The sequence below is a fragment of the Thunnus thynnus genome, chromosome 17 (genome assembly GCF_963924715.1).
Source record: "Thunnus thynnus chromosome 17, fThuThy2.1, whole genome shotgun sequence".
Taxonomy (NCBI): domain Eukaryota; kingdom Metazoa; phylum Chordata; class Actinopteri; order Scombriformes; family Scombridae; genus Thunnus; species Thunnus thynnus.
In genome coordinates this window covers 26605333-26626474 of record NC_089533.1, presented here as the reverse complement: position 1 = coordinate 26626474, position 21142 = coordinate 26605333, and the positions used below count along the sequence as shown (strand labels likewise).

Sequence of the window (21142 nt, the reverse complement as noted above, 5' to 3'; positions counted from 1 at the left end):
GCTTTCTATAAATAAAGTGATGGGAGGGGGAAAAAAGCATCTGAAAGCAAAAATAAATAAATAAATGAAAAGAAATACAGGCGTGCTAACACCCGCCCCCCATTCCCTGCTTTCCACCACAATAAAACAGGATATTAAGCAACTGCTTTCAGACCTAAAATTCCCTTTTAGCTCGTGCTGAAAGCTATTTAATGAGAGGACTGTGTACAACTGTATGGAAGCTCATTACCGCCAAACAAATAAAACAACAGTTGAAACCTCAGGAATGTCAACACACTTCACAGTAGGTCAAAATTATTAGTAAATCAAGAGTATGACTTGAGTCTCCTCTTATTAGTATAAAACATTGTGGATTTCTATACTACCTGTAAAAACAGTACAATTACTCTGTAGTATGGATCTGGGACACTGCAAGTGACTTGAATTGCTATCCCATAATTTGAATGTAGACAGTGAAATTTTCAATATCTGAAACCTATGACTTACAATCAATATTTTGACTTAGAAGGTATGTTCAGAATTTTTCAGTTTTTCTTAAAACAACAGTCAGGTGCCCATATGAACACTGAAAGTCATTTGGATGACTGAAGCTTCATATTAGCTTCAGATAAACTTTTAAATACATTTTTGCACAGGAGGACTGTGAATTTTATCCCCCATCACTAACATTGTAAATGCATTGTGAGGGGATCTTCTAATGGTCACAGCAAGAAAAACTATTTTAACCTTCATTTAGGTATCTGACTGTTGTCTTAAAACAGACTTGAAAAATTGCAAACCCATCCTTTAAAAAGTGAGCATTTTAACTTATAACATTATACTTTTACATTTTTTTTTTTTACTTAGGTATCTTAAAATTTTGACCTACTACTACCATTTTATTTTTACCATTCCTACTATTTCAACATTTTTCTTTTCCTAGTGAAACTGGGTTTGCATACAAAAAATATACTGAGCACATTAGAGAATTTATTAAATGACCTGTCTTTGTCTGGAACACAGCTCTGTAGGCATCAAGAGGAATTCTCTGACTCAGCAACTCTTTGATATTCCCTGTGGGGATATATAACTTTCCAAAATATGACAGCAATCTTGTTTCAGTGTTTTATTAGAAAAAACAGTTTATACCATACTGCCACAGTTGCATCACTGTACAAAGCATAAAACCATTATGTCCCAGTACTGGAAACAATCATTCATCCCACCTACACATAAAAAAACAGCAATTGTTGCATTTAATGCCAATTTAAATGCAATAATTATATAACTTTAAATCTTTTTTTCCATATGTACTTTGCAATGCAGCAGCTCTTTTGTGCAAAGTGTTGACTTAATCATAAATAAATCCTTTAGCTGTCAAATGTCAAGTGAAGAGGTGACTTTCAGGTTAACCTTAAAAAGGACCCTGAAATGAAGTTAATTACAGAAAAGGCAAATCAATCTTGCCAAACACGCTGAATGTACAAAGTGACTGTTCTTTCAGATTTAAATGATCAGTCTTGGCTCCAGCAGGGCGTCCCATCGTTCTGTCACCTGTGGGAGGAAAGTAAAGACATTACTTAAACTATGATTACAATAAGATTAAAACAAGATCTGTACAGATATTACAGGAAACAATACCGCATCATCCAGCATCCCAAAGACAATAACTGCTGCTTTCTGCATATGCAGCTGTTTTTGTCAATCCCCACCTTTCTCCTGTTTGTACGAGTAATTGTAAAGAGGGGATCACTGGGTGAATGGGCTCACTCAAAGTAGAGAGAAGGGGGGTAGAACCTGGGCTCAAAGACAAAAGAAAGGCTTTGGCTTTAACTGCTTGTGCTGACTGTAAGGGTTGTCTACTGCCAATCGTACAGACAGGGACCCAAACACAACTGTGATTTGATAAGGCACATGAGGGAATAAGCTTTGTTGATAGATATGACATCTTTAATACCTCACTTGTAAAGGTGCCAATATAACAAAATGAAAGCTAATGCGAATATTCACCTCAGAAGGTGCGAGTGCGCCTTTGTTAGGTTGTTGACATGTTGGCTGTAGGAAAATAGCCATAGTTGGCTGTATTGACCAGCAGCTGCAGCTGTTCACCATCAGGCTGCAAGCAGTACACAGCAGTACTCACAAGCTAGATGTTTTACAGTCTAGCTTGTGAGTACTTCTTCTTATTGTACAGTGAGATGGGGACAGGAAACACAGAAGAAACTGATGAAACTCTAAAAGACTGTATCAGCACAGAATTCATACTTCAACTAGCATCTGTTTTAAGTAAAGGGTGTGTATAGTGACTATGTCGTCCTGATGATGTGATGATACAGCAAATGTAAAAGTGTGGTTTAGGTTTTTATCTTTTTAAGACAGAGGTCTCAAACATTTACCTTTCAGGAATCTCAGGAATCAAAGTATTTCTTTATATTCGAGACTAAATAAGCGACAATCAAAGTTAAAGTTCGGAACAAAAGCAGCCTTAGTTATCATATATCATGAGTTTAACACTCAAAATACTCAACTAATCTGCTTGATCAGGACTGTGTGGGTGTGGTTTGACCAGATGTGAGGACAAGGACCTGACAACTTAAGCCAACAACCACACTATCTGATTCTGATTCAAAATGCTGCTAAACTCTGACTGGTGCACAGAAATATGTGACATCACCCTACTCCAACTGAAGCCTACCCAATTTTAAAAAGTGAGACAAGAAAGAACAAGAAGACAAATACAGAAGCCTCTCATGGGAGGGACTTCATCCATCATAGTAAGAGGCTGTTTGAGAAAATAGGTTTTCAGAGCCTTTAAAGCTGCACTAGTCAACATTTTTATAAAGGTTGACTAGCGGAATATGTGACATGTAGTCTATGTATGTGTAATGTAAAAGGCAACCCACATAGAACCCAACTCTGCAGATCTACTGAGTCTTTTAGCCTCTTTTAGCTCATTGGGTTGATTTTCTTTGCAAGTCTTTTCAACAAAAAAGTTCTGATAAATCCACTGAACACTACCTGCCCAGCACCAAACAACAGACTAATAAAATTAGCAACTAGCCGAGGAGCTGGATAGAGTTGGTGGACACCAGAAGAGAGCTAAAAGGAAGTGAATATTGGACTTGGACTATCATAATCAATGAATGCAGCTTTAAGTCACACAGAAATTAGACCATTCCTTATTTTGCTGGGGAACCCCATAGAACCTGAGATGGGAAGAGCTGCTGTTCTCCAGGTAATTAATAAAGTAGTGGCTATGTGCTAACGCTTACGCAAGATTCTCTGGACACAGCATACTCCACCCTCTCAGAGCCATCTGGGTTCTGATAGACCAGGTCAAACTTGCCAGGCTCAACAGGAGCTGAGGGAGAAGCAGAAAAAATATGAGTAATAAATGTGGGTAATATGTTGGAAAATACTGTACAATCTGTTTTCCAGCAGAAATTCCATAAGCAGTCAGAAAATATTATTCCCCTAACCTAAATTAATCACAATGCTGTATATCCATGGTAGGCGTACAAGGTTACTTATCAATACCAGTGATTCCAACATTTTCCAGCCCAGTTTTGGAAGAAAAAACAAGCTTTCGCATGTGGACATATTAAATTTGAACTAAGACTTTTAAAATGTGAATAGTACTGTCAGAGAACTGTTGATTTTGTAGAAGTTCATGCCCATCAGTGGTGAAATGATCCTTACCTCGAGAGGCATTTAACAGTTCCAGCTCAATCTGTTTGGTGGTTGGGTCAAAGCTCACAATCTTTCCCTCCTAAAATGTACAGCAACATGTTTGGTGAGTAGTGTAATCATTACAGTAGTATGAATGAACAAAACTTCATTAGGGTGCTCTCTCCAAGCTCCTTCTAAATAGCATGAGATATATAATCAACACTGACCGGCATTTTTGATAACTGCAGAAGAAAAATATTACACTCACCTTGTATTCTGATACTTCTGGCGTATAATTCTCAGTTAGCTCCAGCAGCTGTCAACACACAAAGGAAATGGTGTTAGGAAACGAAGTTCACAACTTGATACAAAGTTCAGTCTCTTCTTTCACAAAAGATGCACATAATTGATACTATTGCTTTTCTTTTATTGGTAGCAGATCTATATTAATGGAAGACAGATCATGAAGATGGTTCATTACTGCCTGCAATTATGGTAGATATGAAAATTTTCACTTGAGAACAGTCCACCTGCATCAGCTTGCAACAGCATGAAATGGCTATTAGTAAGGGCTAGTTGGTGAACTAATGTAGCTGGTGAGCTAACTACTTACACACTAGCCAGCCAGGAACATGCTAGCACTAGTCAGTCACAATAACTGAGTTTCTTTCTATGTTCTCTATATGGTGCCATTCACTCCACTCTAGCATTTCTTTCTCAATTTTTAGCACATCATTTCATTAAATAAAGATTTTTATTGAAGACAGAAAAAAGGTAGCAAACTTGCTAATTCTTAGTTCAGTTGCTAACATGAAAATAAGTTCACACAGTTATTCATACGACTTATTTGTACCATCAACTCCTGTCTCATAACTAAACCATGGCTGTTCTGTGAAGCAGTTTATTCTCCTACAGATGGAGTTAAATAAAAGTGGATGGTGCAAGCTAAGCTACAATAGCTTCCTCCATTCTCCAACTCTCCGTTCCCTCAAAGGTCAGTATTGTCAAGACTGTTAATATAGGTCAAAAGTGTGAATTTGTGAGTCAAAGTTCACCAAAGTTGAACTTCATGCAAAAATGTACAAATTAACTTCACCCCCAAGAGCAAATCCACTGATTGTAGCAATTCCAATTCTATTTGCTCTTGTGACCGGGCCTTTAGTCTGCATATTACTTTCTCATTAATCAATTACTGTGTTAAAAAATTGTATGACCATTTTTGATTGAAAACAGCTTTGAGGGAAAATGAAAGGTGAAAAAAGTGAACAGTGGAACCAGTTACAAAGCTAAACAGCCTGGGTACAGTGAGAGCAGATACGCTGTAGTTCATAAGACTAGACTTGGCATACCTTGAAGGCAATCTTCTGCCCCACCTGTGGAGGGGCAGCTAGCTGGGGCATGGAGCTGTAGTCCTTTTTTGGAGCACTTTCTACTCCATTCTGCACACAGAGACACATGTAGGAAGGATTAAACCCAATGTCTTTACATACACAGTATTAATACAATGACCAGACCATGTTTACATGCACACAACAGATGTAATTGTATCCTAATAATACTGTGACTGAAGCAAGACTTATTTAAATACCATTCTCAGATTTGGACTGTTTACTAAACCCCTCCTCTAAATACTGATTATCCAATTAAAGTTAAGCAAAAGTAACTGAACAGCAGGCCTGTTAAGCTTTTATTTCTCCACCTGCTAAAGCATTGCAGTAAGAGGGATACTCTTTGTATAAGGAAATCGGACAGTGGTGTCTTTTTTTAAGACTTAAAAAACTAAAAACAGTAAATGTAATAAACTGTGTTTTTCTGCTCTAACGTTACGTTAGCATTCCTGGTTAAATAGCATACTACGTACTGTAAAAAACAAACCTATCATTACTTTCAAGGCCAGGGGCATTTCATACTACATTATTTGGTAAAGTTATAGATTCTGTTTTTCAAAAGCCCTTCATGACAGCACATCCACTGTACAGTATTTCCCCACTGTGTGCCACTGTTATCTTTGTAATCTGTATATTCAGAAAGATTGACAAGCATAGCCAGAGTAATTGAGGGGGGCGGGGCTTTCCTGTCAATGAAAACCTCTCTCCAAACTTGTTTCAGTTTTATTTAGTTCCTTTAATCCATGACTATTCTCTCTTATGGAAGACAAATAAAAGTCACTTGACCTTGAAGATAAATCAATTATTATTTCTTCAACAACTGAGCAAAGCAATGGCATTGAAAATGACAGTATCTTAACACTAATGTCTAGTCATAAAGTCATAAAGGTGCAGACATATGCAGACAGACCTGGAGGACCACTGACATGTTGCTCAGTAAATCAGTGTGGGCGGACGGCTCCTTGGCTCCATCATAGCTGAACTCAGAGTTGCTGCTGTGCCCTCTGAAGCCCCCTCTAACTTCACCCCTACCCCTCCCTCTCCCTCCAGGACCAACACCACCACCAAAACCATCAAGCCTGCCTCTTCCCCGGCCGTGACCTCTCCAAGATGACTGATTACCCACACCACGGACCGGCTGCTGCACTGGCCGTCGGATGATCAGCTCTATCTCCTCTTCGTCGTTTGCGTTACAAGACTCCTGCTGTTCCCCGATTTTGTTACGAGGAGGCACGGCCACACCAGAACCCTGTTTCTGTGCGCTGTTTGTGGACTGCTGAGAATGTGAGTTATCACTTCCTCTTAATTTGGGAGTTAGGGAGGTTAAAGGTTTGGTTTTTGGCGGGATTTTTGCACTGGTTGCCTCATCAGAGGAGGAGTCTGTTTCTGAGGAGGATGACGAGGGAGGGGGTAATTTTGTCTGGGCAGGTTTAGGGTTTGGAGGCGCCTTGGAAGCAGCAGGGGTGGAAGATAGCGCTTTGGTAGCTGGTTTTTTAGCAGCTGGTTTTTTAGGAGCTTCATCTTCCTCGCTACTGCTGCTACTGGAATCTGATGAGGAAGCATTCTGTGTTTTTGCTTGTGCCACAGGAGGCTTCTTGGTGCTTTTAACTGGCTGTTCTACACTTGCTGGGATTTTTTTGGTAGAAGCAGCTGGTTTCGGGGTGGCAGTCGGGCCATTTTCCTCTGCCTTCTTCCTTTTTTTCTTCTCTGTTTTGTTTCCGAGTGACTTCTTATTCTTCTCATCACCTGAAGTCTGCTTGGCGTGTCCCTCCAGGCTCTCCTCACTCCTCTTTTTCCTCTTCTTTTTCCTCCATTCCGCATTCACTCCATTTTCTCCTGTCCCGTCCTCCTCTGTGGGTCTTTGTCTCTTTCTGCAGTTTTCACTTGATATATCTGGATGGCTGCTGTGCCCATTCACCCAAGTCAGACAATCCACCTTCACCCTGGAAAACAGGAACACATCTTTAAAGGAAGAGACTAACATTTTCAGAAATATGCTTTCTTTTAACCACTTTGACCAGCAGCAAATGAGAATATATCAACATCAGTGTTGAGCATCAAAGTTTTTCTTATTGCATTCATGCTGAACATATTTTACCTAACAGAGTGTACATCAAGTTCAATATGTAACCATAGTAACCCCTGAACCTGCTCTGTGCTTGTCTGTGCAGACTGTTTGAGCTGCTACGCCACATAGTCCACATGAGAGAACATTAGACTGACCAGACGACTAGCAATAAAAGCACCTGAGGCTGTCGTTATCTCGCACCACATAGATGCTCTCCGTGTGCGGCAGGTAGCAGTCCTCTAGGAAGAGGTTGAGGATGTTCCTGCGGCTGAACTCAAACTTGTCTCTGATGATACTCTCCAGATCTGCCACCACGCGACACCTGTTCAAATCCACGAGCAGCCAGCACATGCGGCAATCAACGACAGCCGGCGGCGGGTAGTCAAAGTACAAGCGCACGCGGATGAAGTTGTTACTGTTAACAGCCATCACGGATACAACATCAATGCTTACGCCAAAACACACCATGCGCGTGTTCCGCCGGCAAGATATACGTCCGGCCGGACTTTTCAGAATAGAGTGTCAATATCTAGTAAACTAAAAGAGGCTGCAGAGAATTAAATCACATCATTTACAACTGATTAACATGTGAAAAAATAAACGGAATAGCTTATCAGAAAGTGAGAAAGTCATGACCCTTTATTAATGCCCTACTAACATTTACAACTGCACTGTTACCAAATGTAAAGGAAAAATCAGGATTTTTTACAATGTACCCAAAAGTCGTTCTTTATAATGGTGACTGATCTATTAGTTAAGTATTCATTACATTAATAAAACTATTACAGGATAGGACAGCAGAAAAAAAAAATCTGACACACAATTTTCTTTTTTTTCTTCAAGCTTTTCTCAAACCTCTGCTTTATTTATTGTTAATTACTGTATTTCATCTCCTCAGGCCTCGACGTTTTTCAAAAACTCCTCTTTCGTTTAAACAACATCGCGACGTGTGATGAGGGGTCCCAGGCATACACTTTCCTTTATTTTAAGGGGACACAAGCCAAAAAGGTTGGGAACCACTGGCCTACATTGTCCAACAGTGTATTCAATATGGACATTAGTCGGTGTCTGTCAGATATATGCAGCTTATACTGTATAAAAAACACATAGTAAAAGTAAAAATGTTGACCACTTGTGTAGTCATGATTTAGACATTTATTTTGAAGGACAAATGCTCAACAGGAAGTCTTACCCTCACATGGCCAGCGTCTTCTCTAAAGCCACTCATTCACAACCCTGCCCACTGCTGGCATGGAGGTGTAAGTTTTAATATAGCTTTAAATCAGGGGTCTGCTGCAGCCACAGTTTCAGAACTTGACACTAGGGCTGGATGACATGGAAAAAATCAAATATCACGATATTTTTGACCAAATACATCGATATTGATATTGCGAGTGGATATCTGCTCTTTTAAATACCTGTTTGCACAGAAGGAGGTCTGTGGATTTTGGTCCCCATCACTCACATTGTAAACACATTATGAAGGGATCTTCTAATGGTCAGTATGAACAGGAGGAATGATTACAGCAAGAAAAACATGTTTCAATGTTCATTTGGGCTCCTGACTGTTGTTTTAAGACAGACTTGAAAGATTAATATTAGAAAATAGTATTAGTATTAGAAATCCTGTTCACAATCCACAATTTATTCAGTTGTTTATTTGTTTGTTTGAATTAATTTCTTTTATTATATATTTTCCAATTTTTCCCTCTCTTTAAATTTACTGCAAATGTAGGATTTTTTGTTGTTGTTTTTGTCTTCCTGCACATTAACACACTGCAAAGTTCATTTTAAAACTGAACTACCAAAAAAAAAAAAAAGGACGTCGGTCAGCTGACAAGGGGCGGGGTCACATGATTTTTGTAGCAATAAAGCCGTACAGCGCAGTCCACAAGCTCACACATCAACAACAATGGGCCGGACAGAGGCAGCCTCTAGTTTGACCTGACAACTTGAGCCAACAACCACACTATCTGATTCTGATTCAAAATGCTGCTAAACTCTGACTGGTGCACAGAAATATGTGACATCACCCTACTCCAACTGAAGCCTACCCACTTTTAAAAAGTGAGACAAGAAAGAACAAGAAGACAAATACAGAAGCCTCTCATGGGAGGGACTTCATCCATCATAGTAAGAGGCTGTTTGAGAAAATAGGTTTTCAGAGCCTTTAAAGCTGCACTAGTCAACATTTTTATTACACATGCATATCTATGCATGTGTAATGTAAAAGGCAACCCACATAGAACCCAACTCTACAGATCTACTGAGTCTTTTAGCCTCTTTTAGCTCATTAGGTTGATTTTCTTTGCAAGTCTTTTCAACAAAAAAGTTCTGATAAATCCACTGAACACTACCTGCCCAGCACCAAACAACAGACAAATAAAATTAGCAACTCGCCGAAGAGCTGGATAGAGTTGGTGGACACCAGAAGAGAGCTAAAAGGAAGTGAATATTGGACTTGGACTATCATAATCAATGAATGCAGCTTTAAGTCACACAGAAATTAGACCATTCCTTATTTTGCTGGGGAACCCCATAGAACCTGAGATGGGAAGAGCTGCTGTTCTCCAGGTAATTAATAAAGTAGTGGCTATGTGCTAACGCTTACGCAAGATTCTCTGGACACAGCATACTCCACCCTCTCAGAGCCATCTGGGTTCTGATAGACCAGGTCAAACTTGCCAGGCTCAACAGGAGCTGAGGGAGAAGCAGAAAAAATATGAGTAATAAATGTGGGTAATATGTTGGAAAATACTGTACAATCTGTTTTCCAGCAGAAATTCCATAAGCAGTCAGAAAATATTATTCCCCTAACCTAAACTAACCACAATGCTGTATATCCATGGTAGGCGTACAATGTTACTCATCAATACCAGTGATTCCAACATTTTCCAGCCCAGTTTTGGAAGAAAAAACAAGCTTTCGCATGTGGACATATTACATTTGAACTAAGACTTTTAAAATGTGAATAGTACTGTCAGAGAACTGTTGATTTTGTAGAAGTTCATGCCCATCAGTGGTGAAATGATCCTTACCTCAAGAGGCATTTAACAGCTCCAGCTCAATCTTTTTGGTGGTTGGGTCAAAGCTCACAATCTTTCCCTCCTAAAATGTACAGCAACATGTTTGGTGAGTAGCGTAATCATTACAGTAGTATGAATGAACAAAACTTCATTAGAGTGCTCTCTCCAAGCTCCTTCCAAATAGCATGAGATACATAGTCAACACTGAGCTTTAAATCAGGGGTCTGCTGCAGCCACAGTTTCAGAACTTGACACTAGGGCTGGATGACATGGAAAAAAGCAAATATCACGATATTTTTGACCAAATACCTCGATATTGATATTGCGAGTGGATATCTGCCACATTTACAGTCTTTTTAGCATAAATTCCCTCTTTATGTTTCAGACAGTGTTTCCCTGTTGAGCTGCGGAAGTATAGAAACAAAAAGAGGAACTTTGGCATTAAAAAGACTGTAACGTTGAAAGATATCTACTTGATTTGACCTCTTTGGACGCTGAAGCTTCATATTAGCTTCAGATGAACTTTTAAATACCTGTTTGCACAGAAGGAGGTCTGTGGATTTTGGTCCCCATCACTCACATTGTAAGCACATTATGAAGGGATCTTCTAATGGTCAGTATGAACAGGAGGAATGATTACAGCAAGAAAAACATGTCTCAATGTTCATTTGGTCTCCTGACTGTTGTTTTAAGACAGACTTGAAAGATTAATATTAAAAAATAGTATTAGTATTAGAAATCCTGTTCACAATCCACAATTTATTCAGTTGTTTATTTGTTTGTTTGAATTAATTTCTTTTATTATATATTTTCCAATTTTTCCCTCTCTTTAAATTTACTGCAAATGTAGGATTTTTTGTTGTTGTTTTTGTCTTCCTGCACATTAACACACTGCAAAGTTCATTTAAAAACTGAACTACCAAAAGAAAAAAAAAGGACGTCGGTCAGCTGACAAGGGGCGGGGTCACATGATTTTTGTAGCAATAAAGCCGTACAGCGCAGTCCACAAGCTCACACATCAACAACAATGGGCCGGACAGAGGCAGCCTCCAGTTTGCTGTTTTTACTCGCCATCCTCATAAATAAAGGTATGATTTATGGTCTGTATATGTGCCTACAAGTGCTTAAATCTACTGCTTTCTGACCGACGAAAGTTAAACTTACCGAACACCAATATCGGTTTCGTGTTACATGCCTTGACTCAGCTGACTGCAAAACGAAAGTAACGTTTGGTTTATTTACTTCAATAGCTTAATAGGCCTATACCGGTTTGTTAGTTTAGTTTAATTGTTCTGTATGTTACACGGTAAGTGAATGTTATTGTTCTGCGCAGGGCTCTCCAGTCCTCTGGCAAGTAAAGAAGATTGGAGCTATGTGGAAGTGAGAGATGGAGCCCACATGTTCTGGTGGTTGTATTATGCTGACAGCCAATCTGCAGAAAACAACGACCTGCCTCTGGTCATGTGGCTGCAGGTAGGACACGATCGGGTCTACATGCATTAACCTATTTACAACAAGCTACACGCTGTATACTGTACATGATTTGGGTTATTGTGGTTTCCTCCCCAGGATACCACTAGTTACCATGTATGAGAAAAATCAGTCTGCAGGGGTTGCGTGAGTTAGGTAATCTTTTCCAGTGAACGCTATGTCTGCCTATTCTTGTCAAAAGTTTGTGGCAAAGCAGCATTAAAGGACAGGGTCACAGTTTTTCAAGTATGTCTAAAAACAACAGTTGGGTGCCCAAATGAACATTGGAACAGGTTTTGCTCACTGTAATCATTCCTCCTGCTCACACTGACCATTGGAAGAGCCCTACATACAATGTAAGGGATGGGGGACCACATCTACTGTCCTCATCTTGTGCATTTATAACGTTTTAAACGTTTATCTGAAGATAATATGAGGTTTCAGCAGTCTGAGGTAGTCAAATATAGTAGATATCCCTGACTTCATTTCACTTCCTGTTCAGCTCTAGTGGATTATTAAAAAAGAGACTGTGACGTTGAAAGATCTCTACCTGATATGACTCATTTGGACGGTTGAAGCGTCATCAGGCTTAGACACACAAATTTATAACAAAGCCTGTGTTAAAGGTTGGGAGCAGGGAGTTTAGAGTTACATTATGTGACATATTATTATTTGAACCTATTGTCTCTGCCTCTGCTGCCTTGATTTTGACCTTCTTCTTTGAGTCTCTTTGTCACAAGTCTTTCAACTTTATAGAAGTGCAATACTAAAACGCTAACTAAAGCAGATTTTAAGTATCTGCACATTGATTTTCGCATAGTGTATATGGAAACCAATGGCTGCTGCAAAGGTGGAAAGAATGCATTCAAAAGCCAGAAACAATATGGTATGCCTTGGGAAATATTTGATAGTAAAATACAGATTTTTAGAAAATAACACTCTAAAACATTTATGTGGTCTATTTATATAAGTGGAGTTAAAATTGGAAGCTGGCTGTTCATATCTCCACATAAGTAGAAAAAAGCATATGGCTGCATGACTAAAATGAGTAACAACAATGTTGCTTCTATTTTCAACCACAGAAGAGGAACTAACTAATGCAGTAAGGTGTCTTTAACTGTAGAGCCCAACCCTCCAAATGTTTAAGAGTCAAACCAGATATCTTAGTAAAAATTGGATATAATATTGCTGTGGGTATAATTGTAGTGTTTCTTCAGTGAATGAAGGGTTTTCCTCAGGAAATTCCCCATTAGACCTACAACATCAAAACATTTATAGCCCTGTGCTCTTCCATAAAATAAAACTCTGATTAGAGAAAGTGAAGCTATTGACAGACAGCAATGTATGGCCCATAATAAAAAAAGGTTCAGTTTATAATCATCAAACTTGAACTTAACTTCTCATCTCATTTTTTGTGATCTTTTTGTGAATTGAGTTACTTGATATGTCTAACAGCTTATGTTATGTTCTTAGATGTATATGGCCTTATACTACCGAGTGGTCACTTAGGTCCTCCAACCAAAACCTGTTGGCCACACCACGTGCCAAACTAAAAACCAAAGGCGACTGTGCTTTTGCTGCCCTGGCACCCAGACTTTGGAATAATCTCCCCACTTCCAACAGATCAGCTTAGTCTGTTGACTGATTCAAAAAACACTTGAAAACCTACTCTTTTTTTTTTTCTTTTTTTTTTAAGAATAGCTTTCCCATAACATTAGTTAAATTCAAGTGTGTGCTCTGGGTGATGACTGTATGCTTGCTGTGTTCGTATGTGATGTCTGTATGTGTTCTTGAATGTGTCTTTTACGGTTTTCTTGCCCTCTTTTCTTTGTGTGCCAATGTCAGTGTAAAGCACTTTGTAACCTGCATTTTAAAAAAGGTGCTATATAAATAAAGTTTTACTTACTTACTTTTGCTGTATTAAGTAACACCAACACCTTAATGTTTGAACCTGATCAGAATGTCTGCTCATGTGTCGTCAGGGTGGACCAGGAGGATCAGGAAGTGGTTTTGGGAACTTTGAAGAGATTGGACCTTTGGATAGGAACCTACAGCCCAGAAAGACGAGCTGGGTAAGATTAATGGTTTTAAGGTGTTATGTGTGTGTGCGTGTGTGTGTTTTTTTTTTTTTTTTTTTTTTTTTTTTTTTTTTTTCCGTTTTTTGTTTTTTGTTTTTTTTTTTCAACTTGCTGTTTAGTGATCAGAAATCATGGAATAAGCAAGACAGTCCACTCAGAGATATGCTTTAAAGGTTTTTTTTTTTTTTTTTTTTTTTTAATATAGAGGAGACCTGTATGCTTCACTAAAGATGAATCATTACTTGCATTGTGTTTGAAAACCTTTACCCAACATCTTGTAATGGACACCTTTTGTAACTTGTAATTTAGCTTGCAATAATTCTCCAAGTAAAATCTGTTGAAATTAAGGAAATACAGGTTAACATGAGGATTCTGTGTGTTGGCTCTCACAGGTACAGGCAGCCAGTCTTTTATTTGTAGACAACCCCGTGGGCACTGGCTTTAGCTACGCCGAAAGGCCAGACGGCTATGCTACCGACGTGGCCATGGTGGCCTCAGACATGCTGGTACTGCTCCAAAACTTTTTCACCAAGAAGACCGAGTTTCAGGTATGGCAGCTGGACACTCACAACAATGTAGTTGTCTTCACTGAAGCATGTTACATTACTCCACAATGAAACAGGAGTCGCAAAGAACATGTTAGTTCTGATTTTAATTTCTTGGAAGACACCAGAGACCCACAAGCGTTGTTGTAGTGCAATCCAGTCTTCAGCGGCAGCATTAGCTGGTCTAACAAACCTAAGGTGCTCATACCTAGAAGTCCAAACACTCAAGAGTTTGAATGTTTCAATCTTGCTGAATGAAATTGCCATTTTGGCAGGACTAAACTTGATTATCAAACAAGGTCATCTGTCAGTCAGATTTGGACACTGTTTATGGCCAAGCTAATCATTATTCTCAGTAATGCTTGTGATATTACGCTGGAAAAAAATCAAATTGAACATGTTAACGAAAGTTTAGGTAAGTAGAGTTTATTGCACAATATTAGCTGACACAGGCCAACCAACAACAGCCTGGTTAGGCTGGCTGGCTCACTTGCCAGCTAGAGTCAGGGCTGGAGCAAGGTAGTAACTATAGCTAACAGGTAACCAGCTACTAAGCTTAGCCAGCCATCCAGCCTAGCCAGCCTTTGTTTGTGAAAGGGACAAAAGAAGCCAAGTCAAGAAGCAACGTTCTTACAAATAGAAATAATGAATGTTATTACAATACAAGCTGGAATTCCTTTCTAGTTTGCTTTGAGTCCATCTCCTTTTAGATTTTTTTTTTTTTTTAAAAGAAAATCACTGACATTGCTTTGCCCCACTATATGCTACTATTAAATTTGAACTGATAATTATTTTATTATCTGCAGAGTGTCCCCTTCTACATCTTCTCTGAGTCATATGGAGGGAAGATGGCCGCAGCTATCTCCATGGAACTCACCAAGGTGAGTCTGACAGCAGGATGTAACCACCTCTCTTTTCAAAATCCCCTTCAAGTCCATGTGAAGTCAATGGTATTGGAAAGTCCCTGTGTCAAAGACTTGTCATGTGATGGATGAGTAGGCAAAAAAACATGATCCAAAGAACAGTTTCCTGACTTTGCAACAGTTGGCTTGCAAAGTCAGGAAATTATTTTAGAGAAGTAGGACTTTGGAAGTTAATAAAATCTTCATTTCGGAGTGTAACCACGAATGTGTTGCCAGCCGGCATTGTAAAAGACTCATGTCTGATAAATTAGACATTCTTAACTGCTTCAGGTTCTCTTCACTTTGTTTTTCAGTCTTAACATCCTGATCCAAAACAGCCTAATGAGCAAAGGGTTCACTCTTCACCACCCCTAATTAATTCTATGCTTCAACCATTCAATCTTACTCCTCTTGATGTGATAGATGTCCATAGAGCCTTAAAGCAACTGGATTCTAACAAATCCACAGTTCTTGACAAGCTTGATCCTTGCCTTCTCAAGTTAGCTGTAGGCTTTATAGCAGAATCTCTGACTTATATTTTTAATCTTACCCTTTCCAACAATTAGATTCCTGACTATCTTCTCCCTTTGCTGAAAGGAAGGGGTCCCTCAGTTGTTAAAAACTACAGGCCGATCTCTAATGTGTTTTTAAAAAAGTTTGTTAGTGAACAACTTAAAGAATTTTTAGACACAAATGGTATTCTATCACAACATCAGGTAAGTTTTAGAAAACAACACAGCACAATAACCGCTGCTATCAAAGTGGTGAATGCCATTATTGAGGCGCTGGACTGCAAAAAATATTGTGCAGCTTTTTTTTAATTGATTTTCCAAGGCTATTGACACAGTTGAGCATGTTGCTCAGGCAGATAGACTCTACAATATTGGCTTCTCTGGGCATGCTGTTAGTTGGTTTTCAAATGACTTATCAGCCATAACACAATGTGTCCAGTTTGCTGGGTCTTCCTCCTCCTTCCTCCCTGTGTCAAAAGGTGTGCCCCAGGGTTCCATACTGGGAACACTGCTGTTCTCCATATATGTAAATAATCTTTGTGATAATTTATGAAATGCTGCTATATATTCATAAAGCCCTCCCCTTTGCCCTATATCCTAGTACTGAGCCTCTCCATTGGATGATTTCCTTGTACCACTGTGTTACAGTGGGAGGCTTGTAACCTTTTTGATTTTAATTATTTTACAATCTTTTCTTAAGGGCCACCCTCAGGACAAACTACATTTTCTCATAAATATATAAAGAGGTCAACACCAGGTGCTGTGAGTGTTAACTTTGTGTCTTGTCTGTCCAGGCCATTGCACAAGGGAAAGTGAAATGCAACTTTGCTGGTGTGGCACTTGGGGACTCATGGATTTCCCCACTGGGTCAGTATCAGTCTCTCTTTACACCTATACCTCAACCTTTGTACATGTTTCATATCAAAAACAAGCCCAATGAAATGCTGCACATCTGGATTATGGGACACACTAATTAAGGCACTGCTAAATTACATGTACATTACACAATGGCAAGGCCTTAAACTGAGATTTTCAGCAATTCATTGTGTGTACAAAGCATCAGCACAAGTTCAATTTACTGTAAGTCTCCATAGTCTTCAGGTGAAACCCTTCTTACTATACCAGCTACTATCATTCACTAGACTTTACTATAGATTTTTGACCCAAATGTAAATGTATTAACAAAAGATGCCAAGGAATAACATGGTTAGGAAGGTGTGGAATGGTGCTGGGCTGTAGGAATGGCTGTAGATTCTTAGGGGATGTCCCAGTAGCCACGCTCCTGAGCATCTGTTCATGCAGCACCAGTTGGGTAAGTGTGTCCCATGTCTGAAAAATGCACACACGGTATACTTAACCCATGCTTGATGAACTAAGAATTGAGGGTGTTGTATACTGTACTGATTTGTAAAGCCCCTTGAGATGCCGCATGAGTTGGCACACTAGCTAATCACAGGCCAATACAGGAAAAGTAAAACACTATATTGATTGGTTTCAATAAAAGAGGCCGCAGAGTTCATCTTCACTTTCTAGGTGTAGAGGAGACCAAACTACTCACTGTTAGACATGTGCTTCATCCACAGACTCTGTCATGACGTGGGGACCATACCTCTACACTACTGTAAGTAACAAACAGTAGGCAAATGTTACTATTTAAATGTTTGAAAGATTTTGGAAGCAAGCTGGTGTGTTGAGATTTGGTCTCTTTGCTGTGCAGTCACTGCTGGATGATAATGGCCTGAACGATGTCAACGGTGCAGCAGAGGCAGTAAAGCAAGCCGTGGAGCAGCAGGAGTTTAAGAAAGCCACCGAGCTGTGGTCTGTAGCCGAGACGGTGGTGGAGCAGGTTGGTACAACACAGGAGGAACCACAGCTGCTGTAGAGCAAAGGAAATGTTACGCGTCATTATTCAATGCTGTAACTTTTTCATATAAAGGCAGCTATTTATGGCATATATCAGTAAATACTAAGGAATACAATCTAATATGCTGTCAATGGTGAAATTGACTGATGTATACTGTAAACTTTAATGGTGGCTGTGTATCAATTAAAATGAATAAAAGAAAACATTCCATCATTACAACCCAGTTTGCGTTCAGGGATCATGAGGTGTGATGTAGTCTTTCTTTGATTTTTCATGTCAGAACACCAACGGAGTCAACTTCTACAACATCCTCACGCAGGATCCGGATGAGAAACGTACCTCTTCAACAGGAGAGGACTTCATCTGTAAGACGCTGCGCCAAATTATTGCATCTACTCGACAATTTTAAAATCTCAAAACAGCTAATGGGGTTTTGTGACATGGAATGAATGTGCTCATTACGTGTAAGTCTAAATGTAAATCCTTTTACACTCATTTGTCTACTTTGACCTTTTAACCTGTGTTCTTCCTCTTTCCACCAGCTCTGCAAACACGTCGCCATATTCGACCCTTGCACAGCCAATCACTGAGTGAGCTGATGAATGGGCCAATCAGGAAGAAACTGGGTATCATCCCCCAGAATGTCACCTGGGGAGGTACTGTATCTATCATCCATATACTTTGGGGGGATTTTCATAATATAAATTGGCAAACAACCTTTCTCACAGATTCACTTAACACACATACAAATGTCCAGTAAGGGAGAATAACAGAAGCAGCAAACAGATTCCTTTTGAAGTGGCACATATTTATTTGAGAAAATATATGGCATTCACTCATTTACTATGTATGCAGAATTTTCTCTTGGGTATGAACAAAATTTACAAGCGGTCTAGAGCTGTTGTAAGAGTCAAAAGTCTGTCTTTCTACACGTGGAAAAACACTGTTTGACTTAAGTATATTGAAGAGATTAGACTGGGGGATGCCAAACTCTGTTTGCAATACTTGCAATCAGACAAAACTACTCTCTAAAGAAGTACTTTTCACAGGTTACACCTCTTTCTATCTCACAGTTGGAATGCAGTCATCTAGGGGGGCAGGAAACTGACCACCACCCAAAATATGAGCCCTGTTAAAATTAATCCCAAACTAGCCCCATATTTAAGAGCAGCACTCACGATAGGATTGTGTTTTGTTTTTTTTAAATGGCAGCCAGGCACAGATCAGAGAGCTCAGTAATACTGAATTGTAAGAGTGTTGTTCCATGCGTGCCCGTAGGTGGAGCTCTTCATCCACCACCACCTAGACCCAAAACACCAGCTTAGGGATATTGGCTACCCAATAATGATGCAATTTGACAGAACAAACCCTCCATACTCCAGAGCAAATTTTTATTCCAAATGTTTAAGTCCAGTAAGTTTAAGTAATATGACTTTGGTGTAAGTATTGGTATTGTTTGAAATAAGAATTTTGGCATAATCACCATTTTTACAGAGCTGATTCTGCCAGCCAGCTTTATCCAGGTCTACCTTTTTAAATAATTGTGAAACAGATCCTTATATGCTTTGGTCCTACATTTGTAAATATTTCCCTCAGTAGACTGTGAGTCCCCTTTCTTCCTCCTTTTTGCGTACATTTTAATCTGCCAAGTAAATATGAAACCAAATCTGTCAAATTCAGAAGACAATAATGCTTTTACTGTGTGTCCAGGCCAGGCAGAGGATGTGTTCACCTACATGTCAGGAGACTTTATGAAGCCGGTGGTGGATATAGTCGACCAATTGTTGAGCGCTGGAGTCAACGTCACTGTCTACAATGGACAGCTGGATCTCATAGTGGACACCATGGGTAACTTATTCAGCATACTACCTTCTGTTCCACATTCAGAGCAGCTGAGTGATTTGTGAACGGTTCACACTGAGAACCAAACACAGGTCCTATTCAGTACATCTTTAGTGTCTGTTACACCATCCAGGTGTTTCATTTCTGTATAGAATGCAGCTCTGCCACATTGAATCTCTACTTCTTCTTCTTCCAGGTCAGGAGTTGTGGGTAAAGCGGCTGAAGTGGGACGGGCTATCTGGATTTAACAATCTGAAGTGGACTGCCCTGGATGACCCCACCTCCCCAGGCGTTACCGGAGCTTTCTGCAAGACCTACAAGAACTTTTCCTTCTATTGGATCCTGAAAGCCGGTCACATGGTAAGACACCGGCTAAAGTGGTGTAGTCTGTAAAATATCCTCAATGTGGAATACAGATACTGTGATGGACTAGTGGGGCCACTTTTTCTTATAATTTCAAGAAAGTTATTTTACAGGAATAAATTCACAATTTTAGGAGAGAACAGGAAACTGTATTAATATGAGAGGCTGTCTGTCATGGCTGCCATCTGCTTGTGTCAGCACTGATGAGCTCCACCCACGGTTCCACACCGCATGCTGTGTGTCTCCATTTCCAAAAAAACAAATATCTGTGTTTGACTTATTTTTATTAAGGCATTTTTGTTTTTCCTCCCAAAATTATGCCTTAATTCTCAAAATATTATGGCCTTTTTCTTAAAACTAACAACTACTTATAACATGACAACTTTTTTCTCAAAATAATTAGACTCTCTCAAACTTAGCTTTTCTTCCTAACAGTGGCCCCACAAAGAGATCACACATTTTTGATCTCGTGTCTGTCGATTCAATAAGTTTGGGTTATATAGTAGTCTGCTTGGCATTTGCTGAGCTTATTTCCTACACAAGTTTTCAGTAGTTCAAGTTTTTTGCTGAGCACTAGTGAAAAATCCTCTGGTCGACAGAGAGTGCATTCCAGCAACAGGCCTTGATGTCCCTGTTCTTGGGTCTGCTTATAAATAACCAGTTTGTCATTTATATGCTGGCCTTTGCTGTGGCCTATTTGCTGTTACATTATCTTGTGTTTCTCCATAAGGAATATTAAATATGAATATTTTTTCTTTTTCTGTTGTCACAGATTCCCTCAGATCAAGGACCTATGGCTTTGCAGATGATGAAGATGATCACCCAGCAGGTCTGATGCACCCACTCCGATGCCAGCTGGAATGGCTCTGACAATCACAATGATCAAATTGACTTTTTTTATATTTCACTTTCTGCTGAACCAAATCAAAAATCACAGTTTTCTGACACAGCAATGAACAACAATAAAGATGATTGTTTTTTTTGTAATCAGTGTCTTGGCTTCTTCTCTGGTTTAGTATCAAACAGTTGAAAGATGATCATTGTTATCAGGACATTGTATCTGAGAAACCTGGAAAAAAAGAGGATGTGCAATGTGAAAATGTTTTGTATTTTTTCCAGTCTTGAATGAAAGATGTCAAATCTTAAGTGCCTGCAAGCTTTTACATCACTCTTCACATTTTCTTAGACTAACTGTTGCATTTTTAGGGAGATAAAAATTTGTTGATCTGATTTTAACCTCTAAATTAACTGCCTCAATGTCATGGAAAAGTTGATGATATTTGATTATTGAAAACAAATACCGGTATTACAGGAATTTTACTGTCTAAGTAAGTCATCCAAAGAGTGGAGATTATATGCCAGCCTGTCAAACCCCATTCCTGACATGAAAAGGGATACCAAACAAATAGAAATTGCATGCTGGCATTAACATTTAG

The 21142-nt window shown here is 39.3% G+C and overlaps 2 protein-coding genes across 2 annotated transcripts; one reads left to right on the top strand and one right to left on the bottom strand.

Annotated features, from left to right (window-relative positions):
• Positions 1–1090: 1090 nt before the first annotated feature.
• coil (coilin p80) lies at positions 1091–7595 on the bottom strand. Its single transcript, XM_067570423.1, has 7 exons — positions 7283–7595; positions 5947–6979; positions 4998–5087; positions 3917–3964; positions 3679–3748; positions 3252–3340; positions 1091–1533 (listed from the first exon to the last, which is right to left on the bottom strand). Exons 1-7 carry the CDS (start codon positions 7570–7572, stop codon positions 1486–1488), a joined length of 1668 nt encoding a protein of 555 aa, XP_067426524.1. The 5' UTR covers positions 7573–7595; the 3' UTR covers positions 1091–1485.
• Positions 7596–11069: 3474 nt separating this feature from the next.
• scpep1 (serine carboxypeptidase 1) lies at positions 11070–20693 on the top strand. The gene is made up of 13 exons (XM_067615807.1): positions 11070–11218; positions 11464–11603; positions 13583–13672; positions 14071–14226; positions 15030–15104; positions 16432–16504; positions 17221–17258; positions 17355–17483; positions 17782–17866; positions 18044–18157; positions 19212–19349; positions 19540–19703; positions 20479–20693. Exons 1-13 carry the CDS (start codon positions 11158–11160, stop codon positions 20539–20541), a joined length of 1326 nt encoding a protein of 441 aa, XP_067471908.1. The 5' UTR covers positions 11070–11157; the 3' UTR covers positions 20542–20693.
• The last annotated feature ends 449 nt before the right edge of the window (positions 20694–21142 follow it).